This window comes from Belonocnema kinseyi, chromosome 9 (genome assembly GCF_010883055.1).
Source record: "Belonocnema kinseyi isolate 2016_QV_RU_SX_M_011 chromosome 9, B_treatae_v1, whole genome shotgun sequence".
In the NCBI taxonomy this organism is placed as follows: domain Eukaryota; kingdom Metazoa; phylum Arthropoda; class Insecta; order Hymenoptera; family Cynipidae; genus Belonocnema; species Belonocnema kinseyi.
The window spans coordinates 64,579,460-64,602,635 of NC_046665.1; the positions used below are offsets into that span (position 1 = coordinate 64,579,460).

The window sequence follows — 23,176 nt, forward strand, 5'->3', positions numbered from 1 at the left end:
CTCTATCCCATCCACACCCTACTCCTTTCCCCTGCCGAGTGAGTCACGCCTACCCCGAAAGGGAAATGGCTTAATGGTGTAATAATAATAATAATAATAATTACAATTGATCAATAAATCCATCAGATTAAATAAAAATAAATCATCTGCTGGCGCTTTAATCTCAGTCAAACCACTAAACGTAACTGTAGAACAATGTGTCTATTGAATTAGAGCCAGTGATCCATTTGATTCATATTAATTCATTTGATTGGTGCTAATCGATCGACCAGAAAACAAGTGGCTCGCCTGAAGTAGAACCAAAATAGTACTGAAATATTCAAATATTCGAAGGATGCAATGCAGATTTCATTTCATTTCGCTATGCTATACTTTAAAAATCATAAGCCTCTACTTCGAAACCTACAATTATATTATTAATCTTTCATGATTGAAGAGGCGATATCACATATATTGTAATATTGCCTGGAGGTTCATTTATAAGTTGACCATGTCCAGGTTCACCGAAATTCGGTGATCTTATAGAACAAGTATTTTGGGTTTCCTTAGAAGTTTCGTAAAAAAATGGCAAAGCGAAATGAATTTCACGTTTTCTGCACCTTTGAGAATATTTCCCGGTATCGTAAACTTGTGAATGGATTCAAGGTATAGACTATCATTCAACTGGCTTTTATTAATAGTTAGCACTAATCTCTTATGTGAAGTTAAAAATATTTGGTTAAGAGAGAGAGTCACAAGTGTTGGAAAGCTACAATATGTAAACGAGAAAAATGATTGTTGCAAAACAAAATTCATTGTTTTTCCAAGTTTAACTTAAAATATAAAAATAGATAACCATTTGGTATATAAAGAAAGAAATTTTTGTTAAGAGTCTATATTTTTTATTTTATTCTTCAATGTGTATGTTTTTAAATATGCAAAGGCAGTCATTTTTATATGTTATTATTTGGAACAATTATTTTGAAGAACCTATCTTAAAATATATTACAAATATTGCAAGTTCAAATCGTTGCAAACTCAAGGATTCAAATCTTCTTCAATGATTCTATCTGAAAGCACCTAAATTTTGTAATTGAAGAAAAATTCTTTCAAAATGATCTATTTCCACAAATACAAATTGAAAACATTAGAAAAAGTTCCATGTTATAATTTTTTTGATAGGATTATGGAAGGATACAATTTTGAATATGTTGTACTTGGAAACATTCACAGATTTCCACAATTTTTGTTTAAATTCGTTTTTGAATATACTTACTATTTTTAATATTAATTTTAAATTATATTGTTGTTGAGTATTACATGTTTTAATTACTTTGAAATTAGTAATTACTTAAAATTTTGTGTTCAAAAAGGAGCGTACTCTCAAGAAAAACATTCAAAACTCGAATAACTTTTTTAGAAGAATAATAATTAAATCGACTTTATGCAAAAAAATAGTTTTGAAAAACATGGGTGGTGGGTGAAAGAAGCATAACAATTTGGTTGATTGATCAATCAAAGAAACCGATGACGAACACAACAATTTGGAGGGTTAGAAAGAATAAGGGTGGCGACTAGAAAAGCCAGATGACGAAGAGAATATGGATGGAGAAATGAGGGAATGAGACAGGGGTGGCTGCGGTAAAGGGATGTAACGTGTTTCACACAGAGCATTTTACGCAATACCGTATACTGTCGTATGACTCATTGGAAGACATAAAATGTGTAAGTGGGTCGATTCTAAGACCCTTAGGACGAGAAGGGAAAAAATGTTGAGCACCTCCTGAAAAATATATTATTATCGGTACATTCTTTGAAATATATTTTCTGTAAATATTCAGGCATTTTCATCGATAAGCATTATCAGGGTTGCTACAGGTCAGGGAATTCTAGAATCTAGAGAGTCAGGAAAAGTCAGGGACTTTAAAACTGGTCAGTGAAGGTCAAAGAATTTTCGATAAACTGAAGTTGAAGTTTATTTGATTGAAAATTCAACAGTTTCATCAAAAAATAATTGATTTTGGTTCAAATTAAACGTTTTTGTAAAAAAATCGTCCTTTTGGCATGCAATTTCAAAATTTTGAATGAACCTCCTTTTTGGGTTCGACATTGATCTTTTGAGTTGAAAATTCTACTATTTAGTTAAAAGTATAGATATTCTGTTGAAAATTCATCTTTCTTCATAAAAAATTAATCTTCTCGGTTGAAAACTTATCTTTGTTTAGAAAATTAATTTATTTCTATTAGAAAGAAACTTTTTAACTGAAAACTGGACAATTCCATTATTTGATAAAAATTTGTCTTTTTTATAGAACGTGCATCGTTTTGGTGAAAGATACATCATTATAGTTTAGAATAAAAATTCATTTCTTTGGTTGAAAATTATTTCTTTTAACTGAAAATATAACATAACACTAAACAATGCATATTATGGAGATGTAGTTAATTACGGTTTAAAATGACAGGACAAGAAAGTGTCGAGGAGAGATAATCCCACTAAGGAACGTCTAGCAAGATTAATATAATAATCAACCCCAGCCTTAGGCTTAGGGTGCAGGACAAAAGGTCGTTGGGCACGAAAATACATTTTCCAGCCACTATCTTCTTTTTAAAGAAAGACATTTTAAAGTAGAACTACTTTCAAGCAGAATTTCGGATTCTAGATTGAATACGACAGGAGTTTATTCGGGAGGGGTTTCGATTTTTTTCGGAGGGGGCTTCGGGTTTATATTTAGGCAAAGATGAGGGGGAAAGGGAATTGAATAATAATACTACTTAGTTTGGGGGGGAGTGACCCCCCCCCCAGATCTCCCCTGGCTATGTCATTGCAACACATACTAAAACATGATATCACAGAGTTTTAATTTGTTATTTTCTTATTGAATTCTCTAATGTCATAACAGATAAAATTCCATATATTGTTTATAGCGATCGTAATGTTTCGAAAACATGAATAATCATTCATGTTCTCTTTCGAATCATCGTGTTTGGCTTGTAAAGTTTTAATGGCGAAGTTACGATCAAATAACGATCTCGCCACAACAGAAAGAAATCGTCTCGGTCTTTCTTCGATGGAAATCTCAGCACGCAACCTGTCGAGGTTCACAGCCCCACCCAAAGGTCTTTGTCCTAGGTTTTGAACACCTTCGATATTTCTATTCAACTTCAAGATTTAAATGCCTTGAAAAAAAACAGTTTGGTTGCAAAAAAGTGCTTGGGTATGAGGAGTAACCTATCTAAAGAATTTGACAATTCCGACCTTATTTTCTATTTGAAAACGATTAAAAGGCCAGAGTTTAAAAGCTCTTAATTCGAAATTATCATGTTTTTAATAATTGTTCTTATTGACACTCTTTCTATTTCTCAAGTTCCCTATTCGGAAATGAAATTCTGAACAGCTTTAAAATTTATAAGAGACCGAAATTGAAATGTTTCTAAATGTGGAAGGGCCCGAGATTGCAAATTTTCGATTTCGAAATTATTTAAGTTATAAAAGGTTTGATTTTTGGTGTCGGAGCTTGGAATTTTTTATCATGAATTTTGAATAGAGCTTAGAATTCATCAATTTGGAAGTACATATATCTTAATTTTAAATGTTTCCATTTGAGAGCATCAAATTTCTACTTATAGAATCTTTCTATCTGGAAATATAAAGGGAAAGCTTTAAGACTGAAAAATTTTTATTTGGGTGGGTTCAACTCTGGAATTATTAATATTCAAATACTTTTGAATTTGGAAATTCTTTATTGGAAAATGCTTAAATTGACATTTTTAGACGCTGAAGTTCAACATTTAAATGGATAATAATTACATATTGTTCTGCTTGGAAATATTTTAAATTTTCTATTTGTAAACTTCGAAGTTGAAACATTTCTTTTTTTAACATATAGATGACTTCAGCCGTTTTTCGTGCCTATGAGGCAAGGCAGCAGCTCCACGTTTTACTCCCTATAGGAAGTTTTGGGTAAATTATATCAAGCTACCATAATTTATTTATAAAATTAGATAAAATTTCCAAAAAATGGTTGAAATGTTTAAATTCTTCAAATTTCCATAAAGTTTCGTAACATTCATAATTTTCGGTATATTTGATATAAGCGCAGAAACTGTGCCAGTATGTAAATCAGTCGAAGCTAAAAAGGTCTAAGCTTAGAAATTTTCTATTTCGAAATATCCTTAGAATTTGTATTATTTCGAATTTTATTGTCTTAGCGATTTTTTATTTGGAAGTATTCAAGTTGAAAAGATTTCAAATTGGACGGACCTAAGTTTTTATGCTCCCTATTTGCAAAACTATTAGGGGCCGTTCATAAAATACGTGATGCGTTTAGGGGGGTGGTGTATCTGCCGAAGTATCATTCTCCATGATAATACCAATAGAAAAAGTATCACACCGGGGGTGGGGGGGGGGGGGGGGGGGGGGGGTCAGAAGTTCCTGAAAAATGTATCACGTATTTTGTGAACGGCCCCTTACCTGAATTTAAAAACTTTGGAATCTCTTAAAATATAAAGTTTTATTATCGATAAATCAATGTTACTATTTTAGAAGCATCCATATTTGAAAATGTTGTAATTACAGACGACCAAGATAAAAAGCTTACAGTTTACAGGATGTAATATTATAACCTTATATTTAAAAGAATGGAAGCTTTGTATTTTTTCCTTTGAAAAGGGTTGTATAAAAAAAACATTGTGTATGGCCAAATGTGATGCATGTTCTTTTTGAAAAAATTCAAGCCGGAAAGCTTATAATTCGAATGGGGAAAGCTTCAATTCGGAAAGGCCCGAATTTAAATGTTTTAAATTTCAGGCTTCAAAGTGCAAATTTTTATCAAAATAGGGGAAAAGAGGAATTTTTCATAAAAATAGGAAACAAAATAGGGAAAGAAAAACTAATTTTGCACGTGTTTTTAAGTGACCTCAACTGTATTTTTTAAAGGTTTCTTGAAAAATGTTTAGAGTTTACTAAAGTTGGTTTCATGGCCGATATGCAACTTTTATGACTTTGACGTGAAAGAAAACAACAATTTTTGGTTCTCAAATTCAGCCCTAACATTTATTTTTACATTCTCATCAAGAGAAGGTACTAGATTTCTGTAAAATTTGACCCACTCCGTTTTTGTCGAATTTTCACGTTTTGAGACACCCTGAATCCGAAAAACAGGTTTTTACAAATGTGTCTGCCTGCCTTACTCTGTGTGTGACTGTGTGTCTGTAGATTTTTAGTTTGCTAGCACGATAACTTTCGAAAGAATTGACATATTAGATTGGCCTTTGGTATACTCTTTTAGTGTCCTAAAATAAAGGCCAAGTTCTTTAGCCAGCCATTTTGGGTGGAAATTCAAAAAGTGAGCCTATTTTGAAAATTGTTGAGACCACTTTTTTTCGAAATTAAAAAATTGTCTGTACGCAGATTCATAGTATTCAATCAGACGATCGATTTATCCTAATGATGTTTTTTTATAAAACCAAAATTTACCACAGTTTTTTTCAAGTTATGTTGCAAGATATTGGAATCGAAACAATATTATATGAAAAAAATTCTCTTCTCATTATAATTGTTCATATTATAAACAAATTTAATGTACCAAGGCAGTAATCAGACATTTTTCGACAGAAATATTCGTTTTTTTCTAGGTTCATTTTTTCAATTTGAAAATTTATGATAATTTTAGCAAAATTCATGATTTGCTGATTAATCTTATAATTTTTTCAACAAATTTAATAAACAAATGCATTATTCGGGCGTTTGTCGACAGAAAAATTTGTTTTTTTCAATGGCTGTCTTTTCAGTTAGGAACTTCATGAGATAATTGCAGCAAAATTCATTATTTTTGATCAATTTTATGAGTTTTTTAAAACAAATTTAATAAACAAATGCATTATTGGGACATCTGTCGACGGAAAAATTCTTTTTTGTTTCGATATCAGACTTGTAATTGGAATCTTCATAATAAATTCGGCAACCTTCTTGATGAATTTTCAAATTTTATGATTTTTAAAAACAAATTTATTATTCGGGCATCTGTGGACGGACAAATTCGTTTTTTTCTCGATTTCAGTCATTTTAATTGGGAAGTTCATGATGGTTTCAGCGAGATTAATAATTGGTTGATCAATTTTATTTTATTTTTAAAAAAATTTAATAAAAAAATGCATTATTCGAGCATCTGTCGATGGAAAATTGATTTTTTTCGATATCCTAATTAAAACTGTTGACATAGAAGAAAACGAATTTTTCTGTCGACAAATGCCTGATTATTGTATTTGTTCATCAAATTTATTTAAAAAAATAATAAAATGTATCAACTTATTATGAATGTTACTGAAATTCCCATCAAGTTCCCATATGAAAAGACTGACATTTAAAAAACCGAATTTTTCTTCCGACAAATGCCCGAATAATGCATTTGTTTATTACATTTGTTTAAAAGATCATAAGATTAATAAACAAATTATGAATTTTGTGGCAAATATCATAAAGTTCCGAATTTTAAAAAATGTACATAGAAATTTATAAAAAATGTGTTGTTTAATGTATAATATTGGAACATCTTTAGCTAATATTAGTTTATGAAACTTCGGCGATTTTTACACTTTTCCTGTTATTGCCGAGCACTGTAAACGACAAATAGATAAAATGGCCATTTTTTCGTCTTATTTGTTTATTAATAAAAAATTGAAAATCTAATTGAAAAACCAGGCTCGACAACTCTCTTAAAAATCTTAACAGCTTTTTTTCAAATTTTTTTTGTTCAAATCGCTTAATATTTGTGGGCTGTACATTATTTTGAACCAAAAATGACATGTTTTCCTACTGTGGGCCGGGAATGTGGAAATGAGATCATATGAACTCCTATCTAACACAACGCTGCTGAAGGTCGGTTGAAATTCTCAGCATAAAACACTAACCAGCTATGACTCTTGGTTCAAACTAACCACCTCTCACCCCGCCCCTAAACCCACTTTAATCGAAGTTTTGTTGGTCACTGAGGTAGGGATTTAATTTAGAAGTTGAAAAAAGGTAAGGCTGATGTTTCGAAAGTATGTGCTACGTTTAAATCGTAAAAATAAAATTGAAAATGAGTAAATTCAGTTTTTGAAAAACTGGCAGAAGTTGTAGTAAAATGTTTAATTACAAATTTTTTTAACGAATGCGCATTTTTTAAAAAGAAACAATGAAAGTACGTCTGTTTTAATATTAATGCATGTTATGAATTATAATAATATGCATTTATGAAAATGATATACAAGTTAAGATACAAATTCGAGTGCGACGCACGACATACGTGATGAGAATGTATTCGTTAAAGCCAAAAGAGCTTTAACAAAAAAGAAGTCACTATCACCAAATTAATGTTGTCGACATTTTGACCTATTGTTTATAAAAAATCTGTGCACAAGTGTAAGGATCGAGCGCGGAGCGCGAGATAAGTATATTATTGAGCACGAAGCGCGAGAACCAAAAGTCGCGCGCCTAATTTTAATAATTATTTTTGGTACATTAACAACTTTTTTAAATCATTAAAACTGCTTATTTATAACAAATAATAAGGGATTATGTTTTTGTTAAGAAACCGTGCATATAAATACCTAACAAAATAATTGAACGATTACTATATCGATTCTAGATATCATCTTCATTGCGATATATAAACAATTTTAATTTGACAATTTTTAATGTGCTATATTAATTATTTTAATCGTGACTTATGGCACCTGCCTATAAACTATGAACTAATCATTCATGTTTTAAAATAATTACGGCTAAATTTGACCCTTGAAACTGAATTCTACCACAAAAATGATGATCGGTGTATGTTAATCACCCTTCAAAAATTTATTTTTCGTACCAAAAATTTGGAAGAAGTTTCAAATCTTCAAGAATCAAAGATACCTTTAATTTTTATGAAAATGGTAAATCTGTAAAAAAATTTAATTATTACCGCTTAAAAGTCGCATATCGGTCATGAAAACAACTGTAGCGACAACTTTAATTTTTTTAAACCTAAACAAAGACAGAATAACTTTCTCACCACGAGGAACAATTTTTCGTTCCAAGGATTTAGAATTTAGAAAATCAAAATTTTGGGATTTGGCACTCTAGTGTGCATACATTCTTTCAATCAAGTCTTTTTTAAGTAAATTTAATGGAAGTACGTACATAGGAAAAAATAGAGGAAGTATTGTAGAGGAAATTGATACTAAAGAAATTATTAGAGGAAGATAGGGGGAAAGCAGAAATTTTGTTGAAAAAAGAGGAATAGTGTTAACGATCCATGATTCCATGGTATTCTCGAGGAAGAGGTACAACGTCATTCGCGAAGTTTGTGGGTGAATCGAACCAGGATGACGATCACGAAGCTGAAGGCAGGAAATGACGGAAACGAAGAGGGAGAAAGAGGGAGAGAGAACAAGAGAGAGAGAAAAGGACGAAGGCTCCGGGCGAGCTTCGCCACGAGTCTCCGAATCCGATGTGCGCAGGGGCCCGATCAATACCCGAGGCGTACACCTTCACGGGACGTTCGCCCTTTTTCTTTAACTTTAACAGACATCGGATCTTGACCCTTTGGAGGGTCCAAAACACCCATATCTGACGATCCTCGTCTATCTCGATCTCTCTCGAATATTAAATCGACACTCCTCCGAATCTATGTCCAACTTTCCCCCCCCCCCTGGAATGCCACCCTCCTTCCTCCGGATGAGTCGCGTGTGGGTCACGTTATCACCCCATTTTCGTTCGAGCTTCATTTTTACTTATCCTCATAAATATTAGAATAAAGCTCTTGCATTGCAAAATTTTTTTTAATTCGTCCATTTATGAAATTATGGAAACAAATATTTTTTTGTAGCTATCGCTAAAAGGCCTTAATTTTTTAGTAATTTATTATTTTAAATCCCCATAATGACATTTGTAATTAATAATTTATTGAATTGTCAAAGTTAAATAGTGTAATGAAATATTTTTCCTACATAATCCAAAGGCAATTATACCAACCGGTACAGAGAGCTTTTTCCAGAAAATGTCCTTGTTCTTATTTTTTTTTGTAATTGAAAATGTAGTGATTTTTTGCGGCTGGAAAATGCAACATGCTGGCCATTGTATATGCCTGACTGCTAGCACCCGGTCTAGTTTCAATATACGCTTAGGAATCTGCGAGTAGTGCGTCTTCGTCGCATAGGCCATAGACCCATAGATGAATAGATAATACAATGCAATCATAATTTTTTTAATAATGCATAATTATGGCTAACACATAGTTTATAATAATAAATTAATAAATACTAATAAATTGGAGAATTTTATATTTGTCAAATATTTCAAAAACCTTTCTTAATAATTTGGCTACGTTTATAAAAAAAAGGTCTTTCATAAGGATGCCAGGCAAAAGCTGTAAACTTCAAATTTAATGGCCTCATTCCCGGGTGGAAATTTAAGTCGGGGGCTGGCCATTCCACGGCCGGAGAGCCCGGCTTTAAGCCGGGAGCTGGCCGGGGAGCCCGACCGTAGCCCGGACAAGATCAATTGGTGCTTTGCTAGATTTAAATGTTTCGGGTTTCAATTGTATGAAGAGCATCAGTCACTGAATTAGGGAATCAATTTAATTATTTTTTAATGTAGAATTTGAGCATATCAATATATGAAATTCCACAGGCCTAACACACAGACAACATTAACTATTTTCATGTAGTCGTTGACACAAAAAAGTTATTTAAAAAATAAATATTAAATGATTGCGAGTATTTTGACTTTAAATATTGATAGTACTGTTTAGAGTAAATACATATATTACATATATTATAATATATAGCAAATAAATATATTACCCACATATCTATACCTAAATCTAACGCCTAGCAGTCGGGAGTGCTAACCACTGCGCTAAACCGACAAATTGAAACTCGTTGAAAAAGCCATCCTCATAAACTACAGTTCAGAAAAGTTGAAGTATCAAATTTTAAGTTCTCTTTTTCTTATTATTTATTATTATGCGACGTTGTGTAAATATAAAATACACGAACCTTTAACAGGAATATCAATAAAATACATTTTAAATAAATAATTTTAATCGATTACAATTCTTCTTCGCGTGATATTTTGTTTTTTTCCCGTTGTAGACTATTTTACAACTTTTTGCAATGACAGGAAATGTAATTTTTTATGAACATTAAAAATTTTTAACGACGGAACTCAGAAATTTAATCGTGAACGTTGAAAATTTCTTAATAATAAAATTTTTTAACTTTCGTGTAAGGTTTGGTTTTTAGGTGTTTTATACTATTTTACAACGTTTAAGATTGATATAAAATGTAAATTTCTTTCTGAACATTTGCAATTTTTCATAAAGATGGAACTTAGAATTTTTTCTTAAAAAAAAGCAGTTCGAATTTCAAAAAGTGTCATCGAATTTTTGTCACAAAATGCATAGTTTATAAATCTGAACTCATGAAACCTTAAAAATTGTGGTGTCAAAAATCGATCATAAGATTTGTCCGGTCAGAGCCCAGTCAGCCCCCGACTGGGGTTTTGACATAAATTTGGCTATCGAGTCTCCAACCAGCGCACGGCTAGGCTCTTTAAAAACAAACATAGCCCGGTCAGTCCCCGACCGGAAACCTTGTTGTTGCAGGGCTAACCCGGGCTATTTCCACACGTGTTTTACTGTATAAATACTAGCAATAAATATTTTCTTTAATATCCAAGTGGTACTCTTTTTTTACTAGAAGTGAGTATCAGTCATGCATACACAATAGCTAGTGTTTTATTTTACAGGCACAAAAAAACACTCAACTTTCATTTACAAAAAACAAAACATTTTCCGGAAAAAGCTCTCTGCACCAGCCGGAATAATTGCCCTCAGATGATGCGGTAAAAATATTACAATAAACAATTCATCCTTGTAGACGAATTTTGTGTGAATCGAAACCCCGAATCGTTTAAAGCACTTTAAGATGCCTTCATCTTAAAACTTAAACTAATAATAATAATGATAATAAATAATAATTTTATACCTGCAACATCATCGCAGGAGGTTTCAAGCATCGTATTAAATTAGTTGAATTAACTTATAACATTCTAATCTCATCAGTCACTTGAATTAGTCAATAGCTATTACTAGTCTGCGTCTAATACGCCTAATTTTAAAGCAAAATCTCAATTTTGGGGATCACAGTCTGTCCCCTTTTTTGCCTAATTTGGAATAAACAAGGCCGTTCTTAAACTCCGGTTTATCACTGTGCCACTGTTTCTTCACGCATCTGTGAACCGCGGCGTTAGCATTCGGGAAGCGCGAAGCGTGGTTGCTGAAAGCGGGGTCAGGTTGTATTTGCTGAATGATTTAATTGCTAATTTCGTAGATTTGAAGGGCATCGTTGACATCAAAGAAATCTCTAACAATTCAATCGATAGACTAAACTCGAAAGATTAATCATTTCAGGCGTTGCAAATCTCAAACATCCTTATCTAAATTTTAAAAGCTTCAAATTGAATTTTCAACCAAAGGGATAAATTTGCAACAAAAATACAAAATTTTGTAACCCAAAAAGACGAATTTTTTACAATATAGTTGAATTTCATCAAAAAACGTTATATTTTTGACAAAACTGATGATTTTTCAACAAAATAACTAAGTTTTCAAACAATTAATAAAATTTGTAACCATGAAAAAAAATCAACGGAAATTATAACAGTTTATAGTAGTTCAACGAAAAATGATTTTTCAGTCAAGAGAAAAAATAAACATCACCAAACTGTTGAATTGTCAGGGAAAAACAAATTTTCAACGCGAAAATATATTTTCAACAAAAGGGTAATTTTTAACAAAATATTTGAATTTTCGACGAAAATAGTTGAATTTTGAACCAAATTGTAAATTGTAAATTTCAGCATTTTATAGTGTCAAATTTGAATTTCAATAAATTAAAATTACATAAAAAGCAAACAAATTTGCGTCACGATTACTGGGACAAAGGTCACAATTTTACTTTAGTCGATTTTTCAATAAAAAAAGATTTTTCAGTCAAAAAAGAAAAAATTGTGAACCAAATTGTTTCAATTTTCATCACGAAAATATGAATTTTCAACTGTGTAGTAGAACTTTTTACTAAAATAGTGGAGTTTTCAATAAAAAAGAATACACTTTCAACCGGAAATAGTTGGATTTTCTTAATAGATTCTATTATACAAATAAGGAGTCAAAACGTGCGTACTGATAAAGATAGATTTTTTTAATTTTACATTTTTAAATTCTGTTTTTTCTGTAATTTTTAATAATGTGTCTTTCTTTAAAATTTTACTACTTTCTTCTACCAGGATTGACAGTAGAATAGGGGAAAAACTGTAGAAATATTTTAATAAGTTTAAATAGTATTATGGAGACTCATCTTGAAAATGAGACCAAGAATTTTTAAAAATGTAAAATATTTTCAGATTACCGAAGTTTGAAAGTTTTTGCAATATCTTCTTATAATATTAACATGCTATAAAAATTAAGGCACTTTAGCAACAGTTGAAAAGCAGGCGTTTTCCGCATTTTCGATGATAGTGTACCGGGTTGTACGATGTGCCACTGTGTAACTATAGAATTATCGAAAGACATTTGAATCATTAGAAAAAAAATGTACTTTCAAGATCCTATATCAGAAAAATTTTGTATATATTTTACTTGACAAGATTTCACATATAGTCATTATTAATTTTAAGTTCCTTGATAATTTTGATAATTTTAAAATTTTAATATTTTCGAAATAGAATGTAAATATGTTTCGAAATATACACTTATCTCGACATTACAATGTTTAGCGTTTAAGAAATTTGAATCCTTTCAATTAGAAAGTCTTAAAGTCACGTTTTTTATCTGAAAGTTAAGTGCTTTTAAATTTGAGTGACTTGAATCTCCATTATTTTCACATTTCTGAGCTTCAAATCGATTTATTAAGTGTCTTGAAATACCTTACAATTTGGAGCCCTACGAATTTGAACGCATGCTTGCAATTTTGAATTTAAAATGCTTTCAAATTTGAAGATTGTAATAAGCAGATCCTTACAAATTTAATCGCTTTTTCATTCGAAAGTCTTCAATTTTAAGATCTTTGTTTAAATTTACAGGCTTTCTAACATTAAAACCAAAAAATTTTAGATACAAAATTTTTTTAATCGAAAATTGAAAACAAAATACCTTTAGATTTTTTTTTATCTGCAATATTTGTAAAAAAAAAACTTTCTTAAATGGTTTAGAGTTTTAGACCTTTAAAAGTTTGATAATTGTCAAATTTAAAGTTACAACATTTCAACGCTCTTTAAAACTGTTCTCTTTCGAATTTATGATTTTTGTAAATTGGATGCTTTCAAATTTGTAACCTTTTTTCAACAAAATAGCTGAATTCTCAACCAAAACAGTTTAATTTTAAACAAAACAAATAAGAAGATTGATTTTTGACCGGAAAATACGAATTTGAAACAAAATAAACATTTTTTACCACATAGTAGCGTTTTCTATCAAGAAGATTAACTTTTTACCAGAAAATGCGAATTTTAAACAAAATACATACATTTTTAGCTATATAGTTGAGTTTTAAACAAGGAATATTAACTTTTTACCAAAAAAGATAAATTTTTTTAAAAATACATAAATTTGTAACCATGTAGTTGACTTGTCAACCAAGAAGATGAATTTTTACCATAAAAGACTAATTTTCTACTAAATAGTTTTAATAGCGGATGTGTTGTAAGTCTAAACTTTATTGGATTAATTTTTAGTTTATATTTTTTTCGTTTCTACACTTTTTAACTAATAGTTGAAATTTTAACCTGAAAATATTAATGTTAAAAAAAATATTATTTTTCTACTAATCAGTTGAATTTTCAGTTAATAGAATTAATTTAACCTTTATTAAAGGACACTTGGGACCACCGTGACCGCTCGGGTTTTCCAATTTTTTTCAGGTCGTCTATATTTTTTTATTCAAGTATTTTGTTTCAGTTAGTTAAATCATCACTGAGGCTTTCAAAATATTTCTGCCTATTTTGTATTGTTTCAACATCACTCATGATTTTTGCTAGCCACGGATATCTGAAGGTGTATTTGCATGTATGTCCTTTAAAGATAAAAAAAAAACAACATTTATGAAAGTAGTTGAACTGTCAACCAAGCAGTTAAATTTTCCGCCTAAAAAGACAAATTTATAACAAAAAATGTAATGGCGCACCTGTGGAATCTTTTGACTTTTTTCCATATGGTGCGTTGTTTGAATTAAAATTTAGATTTTCGATTGATTTAAAAAAATTTGAAAATGCTATAACTCTGAGAATTTTTATTTTATCAAAAAAAGAAATTGGGATAAATTGTTTGGCTTTTTGAGTACTATGAATCGCCCTACATACAAATTTTGAATATAAAAAAATGGCTCCAAAAATTTTGAAAATGGTCGAACTTTTTGAATTTTTTCCAAAATGGCTGGTTAACGAACTCGTCCTTTCTTTTAGGACCTAAAAAAATGTGCCAAAGATCGGTTTGATTCGTTCATTTTTTCAAGAGTTACCGTGTTTACGGACGGACAGACAGACAGACGTCATCGTAAAAACTTAATTTTCGGATTCAGAGGGTCTCGAAACGTGGAGAGCCGTTGAAAAACTCTGGTGTCATATTTCGGACATTTCTAATAATTTCTCAATCATAAATGATGAGAATGTAAAAAACGCAGTTGAATTTAACCAACGAAAAGAAACATTTTACAAAATACTTCAATCCTCGGAAGGCACATTTTCATCCAGACAGTTGTATTTTTAACTAACCAAATTGATATTCTATCAAAAAAGTTGATTTTTCAAAAATACATTGATTTTCCAACAACTTGTTAAATTTGTTACTGAATTATTGATTTTTCAGTAAAAAATGAATCATCAACAAAACAGTTGAATTTTCAACCAAGAAGTACAACTTTTTAACAAATTTATTTAATTTCCAACAGTATAATTCAATTTTAAACCCAATAATAAAATGTTTAACTAAAGAAGGTGATTTTTTTTAACAAACTTCATAGTAGACTTTTCAACCGAAAAGAATGATCTTTCAACCAAATATAGTTAGATTTTCATATTTGGTTTTAAAATATTCGCTTAGAAGCTGAACGATATCTCTGAAGCGATATCGTTTTCTCCGTGATCGAGTTTATTTTGCATTGTAAATTTATTTAATTAGGAGAATAAACTTCTAAATTCGGAGTGCACACAATTTTATTTCTTGAACAATTTTGCCACACTCTTTTGACACTTAATTAAATTGGGTCTGTTAATTGTATTATTACTTGTTTTAACTTTTATGACCAAACATTTCTAATAAAAGTTTTGTTATAAAAAATTCTACAATGGAAATTAATGAAAGATTTTTCACTAATGTAGATGTAAAAAGAATTATGGGATATTTTATTTATATGAACACGAAAAAACTTCAAAATATGCTTCTTTCCATAAAAATTCCCTTTCATTCCTTAACCCTAGAGCCTAGACTGCTTAGAATGTAAGGTCCAGGTTGTCTAATCTAGAAAAAAATTCACTTTTAAGTTGAACCGGTTGTAAAAGTTCTCCCTCGCACAATAAACTCTTGTAAATCTTGAGAAAAAAAAGGGAAACATGCGTTCGAAGACTTAAACGAAATGCAATCTAGTCAACAAATTCCGGTCTTGGTATAGACTCATAGAAATAGAGTGCACTTCTTCTCAAAATAGGTTCCGGAGTTTCATACACCCTACTCTTATGGTAGAAACCAAACTTTAGATTCTCTGGTAAATAAAACTTCGTGGCCATTGGCCGCGCACATGGGTTGCTAAAAATAAAGATTAAAGTAGTGCCGGATGAAAAAACTCGGTTTCCTTTACAGTCGGTAGGCACGTGACACCAATGTTTCAAGATTAAAGATAATGTGTTTATTATCTTGTAAATATAAATAGTTTTTGTAACACAAAGACCCCAACAGGAACTTTTTTTTCATTATAAATAGTATTAGAGCAATGACTTCCGAGCAGATCGTTCCTAGAGTATGATGATAATTATAAATTTGAAGGCATGAGTTTTGGCCAAATAAAATTCAGTAATTAAAGACTTAATCTGATCTTCCTCTACTGGTTTAAATTCTTTATTATTCTAAATTTACAAAAATTTGGTAGAAAAATGTTTTTGTCAATAAAAATTGGAAAATTACATCGAATTTATCTGTTGTCCAGAAAATGTACAAATTTTTAGAAAAAAAATCTATCAAATAACTTGGAATATCTTTACATTTTTGAACAAAATTTTGAACTAAATACTAGAATTTTTAAGCAAATGACATGAATTCCGAACCAAAAAAATAATAGTACACTTTTCAACCAAAATCATATCATATCACATAATATAATTCAATCATTTCAAATAAGTTCGAGATGCATTTTTTAAGGTTTAGATTAATTGATAACTTTTTCACATACTAAATCATTGAATTTACAAAGATTCGTTCTATAATCTATTACTTTACAAATTTAGCATACTAGGTCTTCATTTATAAACGTGCATTTTCAATGTAAAGAATTGTAAAGTGCAGTTTTGAAGACTGACACAATTAAAAATTCAAAGCGTTTAAATTTGAAGATTTTGAATAAAACCCGATTCAAGACAGTGGGCACGAAATTTAAGAACGTAATTCGAACGTCCTAAAAACGCTTCTTAGACGTACAAGTCTAAATACGTTATTTTAACGTTTTAAAAACTGTGCTAAGTCAGCCCAAGTATAATGTTCTAAAAACGTGTTATGTTCAAAATACGTCTTAAAAACGGCTCTGGAACATTGTATGTTTATAGAACGTTATATGGACTGATTTAACAATGATTGATTTTACAATATAATTCTGAATCTGTTCAAAATTAAACAATTTACAGATTTGAATGTTGAAAATTTAACTTTCTTGTTTTTGAGGCCTGAATTTTAAGCGTTTAACAAAATTTAAAGCTAACATTGAAACTTTATAAACTATATTTAAATTTACAATGTATTTTGTAATTAATACATTCATAATTAAACTCTTTTATTCAATTAAAAATCCTATTCAAATATTGTTTCAGTCTAAAATATTACATTTTTAACACATTCAGTTTTAAATTATAAAATTGTTTAAATAGCAGTTAGAAATTAAATACTAAAAACTAAAGAATGTGAAACTGAATTGTTACCAATAAAAAGACATGAGCCGTTAATATTCAAAGCGATAAATTGAACTTTTGAACTTTAAGATTTGAAATTGTTCCGCTTAAACAAATGTTTGTTTGTAAGTGAAAGTGTTGAATTTTTATGTATGAATAAAAATAGACAAATTATTAATTGGACACAACTTAAAATTAAAATGGTTGAACTTAAAAGGATTTATGTATAAAAAACGTTTGATTTTCACAATTCTAATTTTAGAAAAAAGGGACGAAATTATGTTATTTTTCTGAATTGGAAGATAATTAAAAAACAAAACATTTTTATTGAATTGTAGGCTGGAAAATGTTGTGTTTTCAACATTTCTGTTGTGTTAAAAACTAGAAAAGTTTAGTTTCTAATTTTTGCTTAATTGGCATAAAGACATTTTATTTTGTTAAGGTTTTTATCGAGTTGGAAAGGACATTATGAATTTCCATATTATTAAGTTGGAAGGGAGAAAATTTCCATATTCGATTTTTTTCTGTTTTAGGAAAGGCTTTTTTATTTTTATCATTTTTATTTGTGAACTGGTGGTGCAATTTTCGATATTTTTTTCTGGACTGGAAGTATATGTTCTATAAACTCTTTTGGTTTGAACATTTTTATTGAGCTGTAAGGGAGAAAATTTTGGTTATTAATTATTTTTATTGGAAGTGGTCAATAATTTTTTTTTTTACATTTTATACTGTGGTCGCGGGGAAAATGTGGTATTTTTAGCATTCCGATGAAAGGGTAGAACTTTTTTAAATTTTGTACTGCATTGAGAGAGGGACGTATTTCATTAAAAAAAAATATTAATATGAATTGAACGAGAGAGTTTTAATTTATATTAGAGTATTAAAATAATAGCGTGGATATATATTTTTTAATCAGAAATCTGGCATTTTCTGAATTTGTAAGAGTTAAAAATATACAATTTTGCAGTTTAGTGGTACTTACTGCTTAACTTAAAAAAAATTTTAGAAATGTTAAAAGCTTCTATTTTATACATATACATTTTATTTTTATTTATGTAATATTTATTTTTAATTTAATTTAATGTTGTTTTTGTGGAAAACTCTCACCGGCGTTGGGTAAAAATGTTTCGTTACCACATTTTTATGAATTTTGAATAACAAAGAATTTAGGTTAGTAGAGAAAACCCCGATAAAAAGTTAATTATAATAATAAATTTCTTTCAATTAGAAATTATGTAAAAAACGAGAATTAGATTCAAGAAAAAATAAAAAATTTCACTTCGTAAAAGAAGAATGGTTCCAACAATCTTGATTTTTTTCACCTTTAATGGTCAATTTCCTTTTCTTCAGTTCAAGGTTAAAGAGGATTTATTCCATCAAGCTAAAAAATTTTACGACTGAGCAAACTTTGACAGAGTAATTTGAAATCCCATTCGGTACAGTCGTTTAATATCCCGTCGATTTTATTCTCGGCTTTTGCTGTGTTAGTTTTTTTCCTGTTATACAGACAATATAGATATGCCAATGACTCATACCTACAAACTTCTTGACATAGAAACATTATAAAAAGCGTATTTATGCTCTGTATTATCTTTTTGAAAGCCCCCGCAAGTTTATTAAAAGGGGTGCGATATCAAATATATATTATTTATATATTTTAGGATTAAGATTTAATACAAAAATACATGGTTAATATTGAATTAATTAATATGATTAAATCTAGGTCTGAAAAATCAATCAAAATATTTGTAAATTTGAAAGTACATAAGTTTAGAAACTTCAATATTTCAAATTAAGTGTCGAATTTTTAAAATAAGTATCTTAATATTTGTACCAATGCTTCATTACTGTTCTGAATAGTATTAGTGATAAATATTGTGTAATGACTTTTTCGGTTAAATCACCATTTATTAGACATACGGAGAGTAATTAGCGGTGATGACACATTTAGAAATTTCAAATCACTTTCGTCAAACTAATTAGAGACTTTTTCCCTCGCTTTTTTATTTAAAAGATAAAAATGAACTTTAAACGTTCTGAAAATAGGTAATGTTTTGGAAAAATCTGTTGTTTTTATCATAGTAAAATGTATAATTGACGCGTGCCCCACGCCATATCTAATTAATATTCCCTGTAGGTATTTCCGGTTAGCCCCGATCAGCGGAAGTGCAATTGACTCCAGTAGATCTACGAGCGATTAACACTGACCACCATTGCTTTGTCTATTATTATTATTCAATTAATGACTCAGAATGCATTAAATGTCAATAATAATCAAACACTAATAAAGGGGAAAGTAAAATCCTAAAATATCATACAAACGGAAGAGTTAAATTTAAGAATCTGTTTTTATACCTAATAATTTTTTTAAATCATTTCGCAGGTTGGAGCACAATTTAAAAATATTTGTTGAGTATCCAAAATTGTATTATTTGACAAATATATGATAAGAAAGGTTCCAGATTGGAAGAGGGAATTTCAATTTATAATGAATTATGTGGACTTTTTTATTTAAAATACCTGAGGCACTTTCAATTTAGCATGGGCTCGAGATGTCGTAAAGACGTCGCCAAATTTTGTGCCCACTGGGAAGATTTAAAGAAAACAAAGCACGTTGAGTTCTCACACACATTTCTAAATTGACCTGGATATTAAATTCACTACACCAATTTATGTTACATTTGAGTAGCGGTAGTGCATATTTGCTTCAGACACATGTATATTAAACCTTGTACAGATTTTTCTAACAGTGACACTACCACAGGAAATCATGAAAATTCCCCCTGCCTTTTGAAACTGCTATTGAAGTGCCTTCATTTTTATAGTAAAGTATTAATAAAAATTTGTCCCCGATAATAACATTAAAGCTAATAAAATTGGACGTTTAAGTAAAATACAAAATGGTAATTTCATAAAAAAATATATTACAAAATACGTCAAATTTCACTTGTTTTGAAGAATTTTAATAACTCTGAAAATAGTTGACATTTTTTAAAGGTCTAGACTAGATTTAATTTCAAAGGTAACTTTTTCAACTTTCCCAACTTCAATTTAATATTGCCATACTTTAGCAGCAATCGGAAGATTTTAACTTCGAAATGTCTTTATTATTAAGGAAAACAAAATTCGTGCCTTTAAAAATATGAAAAATCTAGAAATTCGAAAAACTTCTGAAATGTGAAATCCTTCCAAAGTATCAATTCTAAATCAGTTATTATCTTCGTCGAAACTTCATTTCTTAAAAATTTAACTATTTTGTTGAAAAATTATTTTATTTGGTTAAAAACTTTGGTTAAAATATGTCACTTTTAGCAAAAATCTATTTTTAGTTTTAAATTTAAATTTTTTAGATAAAAAAAATAATTTTTCATAAGCATTATTGATTTCCAAGATGTAAGGTGTTTTTTATACCTATAAAACAAAGTTAGAATGGTCAGGGGAAGTTAGGAAAAGTCAGGGAATTTCAAAATTGGGATTTTTCAGGAACCCAGTATTTTTCATTAAAACTTACTAATGAATTCTTTAACCTTAACTCGATTTCCAATTACAGAAACAAACACTCCCAACCCTAAGGTTGTATCCATATTAATTGTAAGTGCTGGATATCAAGCTGGGTTAGACAACTGAATTTCCTGTAACATCAGGATCTGTCTTTCTTCCCTGAGGAAATTACCATAATTACTTAGAGGAGGGAAAGAAAGTATTATATATAGTCAATACTCACCAGGGTGTAGAAATCCACCTCCTTGTATGGATTCACAGCTACCAGTATAGACCCAGTGTAAGTCTATATGTTACAAAAATAGTTAAGGAAAATCGTAATTTATTATTAATTGGATTAATCCTAGCTCTCGCTTTTGTTTTTAGAATCAGCTTTAGTGATTTTCACACAAAATTAACATTACTCAGTCTATGCCTCCTATTGCATAATGAAACTATATTGACATGCATTCGACCAGGCCAATCACTGAGAAGCGAAATGACGTAACTTTTGGGGTGAAATAGGGGATGACTCATAATCAGGGGCGGATTAGACCGAAAAATAATCTTAGATTATTTATCTGCCGGTGAGTCTTACTAGATAATTATTATCCTCAATAGGTATAATCAAATATTTAAGGACTAGTAATAAATGCACATACAATCACGCTTTTGGATCTTTACTTTGCTAAAATTAAAAATATAAGTAATTTAAAAAGCCATTATGAATCCAATTTTTAACCATTAAGTTTTAAAAAATGTTGAAAAAATAATTAATAATTCGAACTGAAAACGTTAGAAAAAAAAGTATATTGAGCGATTCTGAATAAAAAAGTTTCAAATCGGACCATTTTAGATTAGATAATATTTTGAAAAATGACAATATTTCGAATGGAATGAAAAGGAATTAAAGTTGTATCATTTCTAAATGAATCCGTTTATAATTAAATAATTTGAAATTAAAAACATTAAATCAGAAACTCTCAGAAAATGCCGAGGAATTTCGTTGAAAATCCGGGAATTTTTTCGAAAGCGTGATTAATTTTTCCAAATTGCAATATAAAAATAAGTAATAATGATTCTTGATTTATGAAATTAACTATTTTGTTGAAAATTCGTTTTTTTGTAATTATTTTTTCAAATGATCTTTTTTGGTTGAATTCAACTGTTTTTGATAAAAAATTTCATTCTTTTTTAGTTGAAATATCAATTTTATACTACATTTTTCATTCGTAATTAATGTTCTACGAGATGAAAATGTTATTACTTGGCTGAAGGTTAAACTCTTTTGTAGAAAAAAGTTTTTTGGTTGAATAATCATAATTTTTAATTAAAAATCATCTCTTTCGTTAAAAACATCCAGTTGAAACTTTAATTATTTCGTTGAAAATTTAATTTCTTTTTCCTTGCGAATTATTATTTCTTAAACTGAAAATATAACTTTTTCAGTTGAATGTTCCACCATTTTAGTTAAGAATTTATCTCTTGGCTTGCACATTATTTTTTTAACCAAAAATTTAACTATTCAATTTTCGATTGAAAAATTGTTGTTTTTTTTAACTTTGTTTGAAAATATAATTCTTTTTTTCTTTAAATTATCTTTTTCAACTGAAAATGTAACTACCGTGAAACCCTTCAATAGCCCTCCCTTCTACAGCCCTTCCGAGAATTGGCGCCGCGACCCAGGCTGGTGTAACAGGAGCTGTGCGGGATGAGCGGGATCTAAGGTTGTCACTCAGGCGAGCACTCAGGCGGCAACGAGCAAAACGGGAGTGGGCTATAATAAGTTAGATCCCACCCACCTTCAGACCCAAAATCGGCGCTATAAAAGAGTTTCGATATATTTCAATTAAAATTTGATTTGAACTTTGAATCAGACACTCTCAGAATTGAAAAAATTTCAGATTAAAATATTTTAAATCAGCCAATTTCATTACAAAGGAGCTGAAATTGTATCTTCCGATTCCAATTGATATTATGTAAGACAGTCACAATTTTAACATCAAAATTGTTTAAAAAGTTGATTCTAGAATGACAAGATGTCATTTTCACCATTCAATTCGGAAAATTTTGTAATGATAAGCCTTTAAAAATCAAATTGTCGTTAAGAAAGTTTAAAAGTTAAAAGTATTTTCAAGTAGGAAATATTAAAAATGGAGTATTAGGTCATTTTGGGGATCCAAAAACAAACTATAACGGAGATAAATTAGTTGGGCTATGCTTAGAAAGGGGTCTGTTTATTACAAATACTTGGTTTAGGCATAAAATGATCCACATGTACACCTGGTCTAAAGGAAATAGCCGCAGTATAATCGACTTTGTTGTTGCGGATGAAAGACTTAGAGAGTTAGTCAAAGACACAAGGGTCTTGAGGGGTCCTGAATGCAATACTGACCATTACCTTCTGATCTCAAAAATGAACTTAGGTCGGGGTTGGAGAATAAAGACACCCAAGAAAGCAAAACAAACGCGAATCAAAATTGAGAACCTACAGAAACCGGATGCGCGCATAGATTTCCAAAATAAGATAATCGAAAGCATAGA

General features: G+C 29.8%; 1 protein-coding gene across 1 annotated transcript in view; it reads right to left on the reverse strand.

Moving 5' to 3' along the window:
* Nucleotides 1–23,176, reverse strand: part of LOC117179766 (myosin-I heavy chain) — a 107,951-nt gene that overhangs the window by 22,535 nt on the left and 62,240 nt on the right. Inside the window, exon 3 of the mRNA XM_033371854.1 lies at nt 20,877–20,939. Coding sequence (XP_033227745.1) covers nt 20,877–20,939 — 63 coding nt within the window. The remainder of the gene's footprint in view (nt 1–20,876; nt 20,940–23,176) is intronic.